Consider the following 6,888-nt stretch of genomic DNA (forward strand, 5'->3'; position numbering starts at 1 on the left):
ACATGCTAAATAAAAAAGTAAGTTTGCAATCACATATAAAATCAACTCAGAATATAATAACTACCGCAAAACAAACCCTGTAGCTTAAATTTATTTGGAAAAAGTTTTATTTGCATTTTTGTTGATGTGGTTTTTTAGGTGCGCATTGAAAAAACAATGACATTTTGACATGGTAAAAAATAGTAACTAATTATAAATAATTTCCAGCAGCTCTCTGGAAGGAGTTATTTATAGTAGTAGTAATTTTGCAGATAAGCGAGTCTAAACATGTTTACAATGCATTTTTGGACCTTGTCTAGAGGAGAAAGACTATCATTAGAAGAACCCAAATATGACAACAATATTCCATACAAGGACGAATAAGAGATTTGTAGAGGTAGAGTATGGAATCACGAGAAAGAAAATGGCAAGCACGATAAAGTGAAGCAACCTTAGCTGATTGTATATATAGTTTCCATGACAGATCAGTAGTAAACAATAATCCAAGAAGGCATAAATAAGAGGACTCAGTGAGAGGGTTGCTATTCATTAGTATAAGAATATTGACAGTAATGCGATAGTTGTTTGCAGTAAATAACTGAGTTTAATTGGAGTTAAAATTTACATCTTATTGTGAGCCCCTATCTGTTACAGATGTGAGATCAGATTCAAGATTGGCTGCCTGTACTAAGCAATTGGAACGAGAAGACCTTTTGTTAAAACAGGAGCATAAAGTTGAGTCATCATCAAAAAAAAGCTACTTTAAATGTAAGGTTCTTGGAAAGATCATTAATGTAGATAAGTAACAAAACAGGACCAAGGATATAATTTTGAGGTACCTCAGAAGTTACTGGAAATAAAGAAGAGTGTTAGCCTTCAAAGGTGACTTTAATAAAGCGGTTAAAAAGAAACAACTTGATAATCTCAAAAACTTTTCCAGATACAACATATGAAACAAGCTTATAAAGAAGACCAGCATGGCTAACTTTGTTCAAAACCATAGATATGTCAAGAGCAATAGCTCTAGTCTCTCCGCCTCCATTTAATTCACAATAAAATCTCTCAGTCACAGCAGTTATCAAGTCAGCCATAGAGCGAGAGGATCAAAAACCATATTGATTGTCTGACAGTAAGTCACTTGACTCAAGATGGGATGTGAAAAATTTATTTATTAAAGACTCAAAGACCTTGCTAAAAAAAGAAGATTGATTAGATGATAATTGGAGAAGTCAGAATGTTCACAGGAATTTTTGAAAATTGGAACAACAGATATCGATTTCCAGTAGGAAGTAAAGCAACAATTAGTCAAGCACTTATTAAATAGTTTAGAGAATTAAACTCTGCAGACTATTAAAAAATCTTCAACAGTGTTATAAACAAAGACAAAGGTAAGTCAAAAACTTCATACGTAACTCATAGGTTCGATCTTATTACCTCTCCCAATGATAAGGAAGAATTATTTGCAAAGAATTTTTCTTATAATTTAACTTTGGAAACTAATGACCATATTCTTCCTGCCATTCCAGTTAAACAGGTTAATAGATTGTTAGACATTTAAAATACTCCAGATTATGTTGACAAAGTCGTTTGTCAATTAAACTTGTCGATGGCTTGTGGTTCAGTCAACATTTCTGTCATAGCATTACAAAGGTGTTCTGAAAAGATTTCTTCAACTCCCTAAATTATTATATTCTTGACTGAATCTTGTTTTTTTGCCTGCTGGAAAATGGCATCTATGGTTTTAATTTTTCAAAACTCTGGAGAACATTCTGACTTCTCCAACCTGTGGTTATAGACATGTTGTCTGATCAGTCTTCTCTCTATTATTAGCATTTGAATTGATGATCAACAAATTTCTAACATCATGTCTTGAGAATAATAACTCTTTGACAATCTTCAGTTCCATCAACCAAAACTTATTCTTGTTTGACTGGTCAATCAGTAAAATTGCATCGTTTTACTGTATCTGTTCCAATCTCTGAAAACTTTTATATATCTAGTTTTTTCCCATGTACTTTAATGATCAGGAACTCTCTTCCATCTTCATAATTTCCTTTGATGGATTGGTAACCAATAAAATGATTTTAGTAATTTTTCTGGTTTTAAATTGAAAGTAAAACAAGAAACAATGCAAGATAAGCTATTTTGAATCTGTTAGAGTTTTTTTCAGATTTTTTGGTAAATACATGATAAAAGAATGTTCCAGTAATCAAGCCAAGAGTTAACATTGCCACAATCAATTATGTTTGCAATTTCTTTGGTGAGACATGGGCAGATGTGGTGAAAAGCCCAAATAAGGTAGTTGCAGGATTTTACAGCGTTATTAATGTTCTGGTCCACAAAAGAGTGTTGAATTTAGATAGTAAGCAACCAGGGTTGATGTTTCACTGGGGTTGATATATAATATCAATTCTTCTTTTTTTTCTTTTTTATCTTTTATTTTTATTTCATCCAACTTTTAAAATAAACTACTAATAATAAGAATATTATTGAAAAAATACTAATAATAGTAATACTAGTAAAGGATAATAAATAACTATATTAATAAAACTTCTACACATCTATTTGTCTTTTCATATTATTTTGTTGACTTTTATATTTTATTTTTATTCTAAGGTAAGTAAATCATTATCAGGAAAATTATAGAGGGGTTTTTGCAGACTACAATTAAACTTTGGAGGTATATACATACATGCACACAGATACACACATACACTTTAAAAATGAAGCAAATAAAAATTGTGCAATTACCTATTATTATATTTACAACGCTAGCAAACTTAGCAAAAGTACATTTATGTTTAAAAAAATATATCCTAGTTTTTAAGCCTTACTTATTTTATTTGTTTTGCTGAGGGCAGGGCTGCAGTTATAAAAAACCCCATACTTAGGCAGGATCGGGGCTCTAGTCATCTACTAAATCTAGGATGACACAGAAGATTTTTATCATAATTTACTGAAGTTATTGCTGTTCCAGAAAATGTAATTTTACACGCATTTATATATTTCCTAAATCAAAATAAGACAGCTTCTATTTTATTTGAGCAAAATAGTAATCTATTTTTTAGAAACAATTTTTTAACTGCATTAGGGCATTCAGTGATTTTGTTGATGTTATAATTGCCTGGGATGATGACAGTATTTAGTTGGGTATCAACAACATATTGATAATGATTTGTACCAAGTTTAGCTATAATACAATATAGGGGTGAAACAAACATGGAAAATGTAAAATAGGGCCAAATCACTACAGTACTCTTGCTGAATTTGCTATCAATCTCAATTGATATCAATCTCAATTGATTGTTGATCCCATAGAAACAAAAAAAATTTTAAAGAGCAAGTATTATGTCAGCTATTGTAGTGAAGTATCTGTGACACCAAATTCATCCCTATTATGGGCAATTGCTATGTTGTTATCGTTTGTATCAAATGCTGCAGATATATCCAGAGAGAGGAGAATAGTGGTCAAGCATCATTAAGGTTTGAAAGGATACCATATTGTAACATTAGGAGTGCTGTTTTGGTTAAGTGATTGGATCTTTTTAACACATCTGATGATTAACACAGTGATGGTTATTTTAAACACATCTGTAGGTGTGAGGAGGAGGCTGAATAAGTGCAAATTTTATAACTGCGAATCTGCATAAGTGCGAAGCAGTTGCAAAGACTGGCATAAGTGCAAACTGGCACAAGCGCAAACTGGCATAAGTGCGCCGAAAGAATTTGCAAACATTGACATAAGTGCGAACTGGCATAAGCGCGAACCAATTGCAAAAACTGGCATAAGTGCGAACTGGCACAAGCGCGAATTAGCATAAGTGCGCCGAAAGAATTTGCAAACATTGATATAAGTGCAAATTGGTATAAGTGGCGAATTGGCAAGTTCGCACTTATGCCAATTCGCACTTATGCCAGTTCGCACTTATGCCAATTCGCACTTATGAAATTCGCACTTATTCAGTCGCCCCGGTGTGAATGTGCAAAACGTGTTAATTTATCTACAGGGGGAAGTAACTCTGAGATAAAATTAGACATTAGGATTGTCACAAATTTTTCTTAGATAGTATTATTTATATAATATTGCATATAAAATATGGACCTATAGTATCGTATTTTTCCTCTGGTATTGTGTTATCAATTTTAAAATTGTTTGTGTGCAGTAATTCCCTTGCAATATTCCATGTTTCTTTTTCATTACAGTATGTGTTTTTCATAAAGATTTTCCCTTATAATGATTACTCTGGGTTTATTAATTGCTGCTAATGTCTGAATGCTGATCAATGTAGTTTTTTATCTATCATGTTATATTTCTTACACTGTTCAATATTTTCAAATTCAATATTTTATTTTTGTATACTTGCTGGCTATAACTTTTTCTCAATGCCATTTGCAACACAATGCAAATGTTTCATATTTAAATTATGTTGCAAGTAACATTGAGAACACACCTTATTAAAATGATAAAAAAGTTCCACCAAATCAAAATTAAAAACCACACCTCACCAGCCTTTATTCATTTACTGTTGTTTTGAAAATATTCAAAAGCTGTTTTGTATTTTCTAATATTATAACTTTAAAACTCAAAAATGGTCTATGGTATCAACATTTATAATAAAAGCCCAAAAGCTTCTACATTATCTAATTGTATAAAAAAAATTGTTTCATAAATGATCTATTATATAGGTTTTTCAATCAATTTATATATTCATTTAGTGAAACTATAATCAAATGAATTACCCTTTTTCAATTTACAAATGGACATAAAATTCTCATTGCAAGAATAGTCAATCCATAGGCCGTTTGAGTTTATTAACACACAGTTTTCCTTTATACCACCATTAGGTTCTTTGCTTTGTAATTTCCAATTAACAAACAATAAAGTTGTATTATCAGACCAATTAAAGGTTCCCTCTTCTTGAATATCATTGAGACCTTTATCAAATAAAAATATGTAATTAAATTACAGTAACAATACCAAACAAAAATATACGTAACCAAAACAACTTTAAATGAAAAGAAAAATTTAAATAGCAATATACCAATCCAGTAATAATGGTCTTGTGTGTTGTTAATAATAAATAAATTTTCTTCTATATCTCCTAAACTTAACAAGCTTGCTTGTTGATTCTCACAAAAAGAAAGAGAATCTTTCCAACCTTTTTTTTCACTTCGAAAAAAATAGCAGTAGCTTGCATGTTCTAACCAACCAATGGCACAACTAATAGTGTTATAAACTAAAACAGTCAATCATGAAAAGTAATAGACTATGTATGTGTGTGTATATATATATATATATATATATATATAAATAATTAATTAGTAAAACTCTATTTGTAAACTACACTCTATTTGTAAAATACACTAACATAATTTACATATATATATATATATATATATATATATATATATATATATATATATATATATATATATATATTTATATATATATATATATATAAATATATATATATATATATATATATATATATATATATATATATATATATATATATATATATATATTATATATATATATATATATATATATATATATATATATATATATATATATATATATATATATAGCTTGTTTCTCCATCAGTAGGTTCATCAGGAAGAAGCTTCCTGATGAACCTACTGATGGAGAAACAAGCTGTTAAAGAAAACTAAAAATTAGATAAGTGTTTTTACTAATTTATGATTCCTCTGTTCTTTAAGAACATTGAGCACTTTATTTGAAGAATAAACTGACATTATCTTATTTATTTATTGATCTATTTTGTGATTATTTCACTTCATATTGATCACTCTCAAATCGAAAAAGAGTTAATTATTATTACATATTTATCAAATTGAAGAAGAGTTAATTATTATTGCTCTGTTCTTTAACCCTTTCATGCCTTTCATATGTGCGCCTTGGATATACCAATCAAAACACTTCTCTAAAAGTTACAGTTCAACCCTATTTAGTCTTAAATATTAACCTTTTGTGCTTCTAGACATAAATTGAGCTTAAGAAATTTAGAAATTTCAATTCACAGATAGTTTTCATTTTAAAAACACTTAAGATAATTGACAAAAATATATGCAATTGCTAAATGTTTTCAGCACAGATGGCGATGAGAAATGGATTATAAATGATCCAAATGAAGCTCTTCGAATCCTTGATGAAATGGCAATGCTTGTCTTCTGAGTCTTCAAAGTCTGATGACAAAAAATTCCAAAAGAATAAAACTGATATTTGCTCAACAACAGCTCCATTGACAATGGTATTGTCAGCAAGTCGGCCATCGTCATCAGAAATAATTTCATCAGAAGAATATGTTTGTTCCAAAGATGATTCAACAGAAAAAATAGATAAGGACTTTTCTATTATTAATTCAAGAACTAATGATGATAAATGGACACTATACAAGAGCATTTGCTGATAACAATGGTACTGTAAATAATAAAAGAAAAATCTGTAAACAACAAACAAGTAAATAACTTCATACCATTAAGACTAAGAAGCCTAATATTAGTTAAGATAATAGAGAATGGAAAAATATTAAAATTATTAGAACTATTATTCCATTTATGACAACACCAGGATTAACATTTAGAAGATCTGCAATACCTATTTGTGATGGAAATATCAAACCAATCTTTTTCTTTGAATAGTTCTTTGGTAATGCTTTAATACAAAAACTTGTCACTGGAACAAAAACTACCATTCAAGAAGGTTACAATCTCCTATAAAGCATAGAATGGTATGGGTTGATGTTACGACAAATAATATCAAAGTATTTATAGGAATCTGTTTAGCCATGGAAAACAGCTGCAATACCAAGGGATAATGAAGGTTACAAAAAATTTTCAAGGTAGGTATGTTGCTAGATGACATTTGTCCCATATTTAGAAATCTTT

The 6,888-nt window shown here is 29.5% G+C and overlaps 1 protein-coding gene across 1 annotated transcript in view; it reads right to left on the minus strand.

The window, feature by feature from the left end:
- Positions 1 to 6,695, minus strand: part of LOC136083199 (uncharacterized) — a 75,468-nt gene extending 68,773 nt beyond the window's left edge. Inside the window, exons 1-3 of the mRNA XM_065802605.1 lie at positions 6,599 to 6,695; positions 5,022 to 5,216; positions 4,720 to 4,914 (exon numbers count right to left, since the gene is read on the minus strand). Coding sequence (XP_065658677.1) covers positions 4,720 to 4,914; positions 5,022 to 5,216; positions 6,599 to 6,695 — 487 coding nt within the window. The remainder of the gene's footprint in view (positions 1 to 4,719; positions 4,915 to 5,021; positions 5,217 to 6,598) is intronic.
- Between the last annotated feature and the right edge of the window lie 193 nt (positions 6,696 to 6,888).

The sequence above is a fragment of the Hydra vulgaris genome, chromosome 08 (genome assembly GCF_038396675.1).
Source record: "Hydra vulgaris chromosome 08, alternate assembly HydraT2T_AEP".
Taxonomy (NCBI): Eukaryota; Metazoa; Cnidaria; class Hydrozoa; order Anthoathecata; family Hydridae; genus Hydra; species Hydra vulgaris.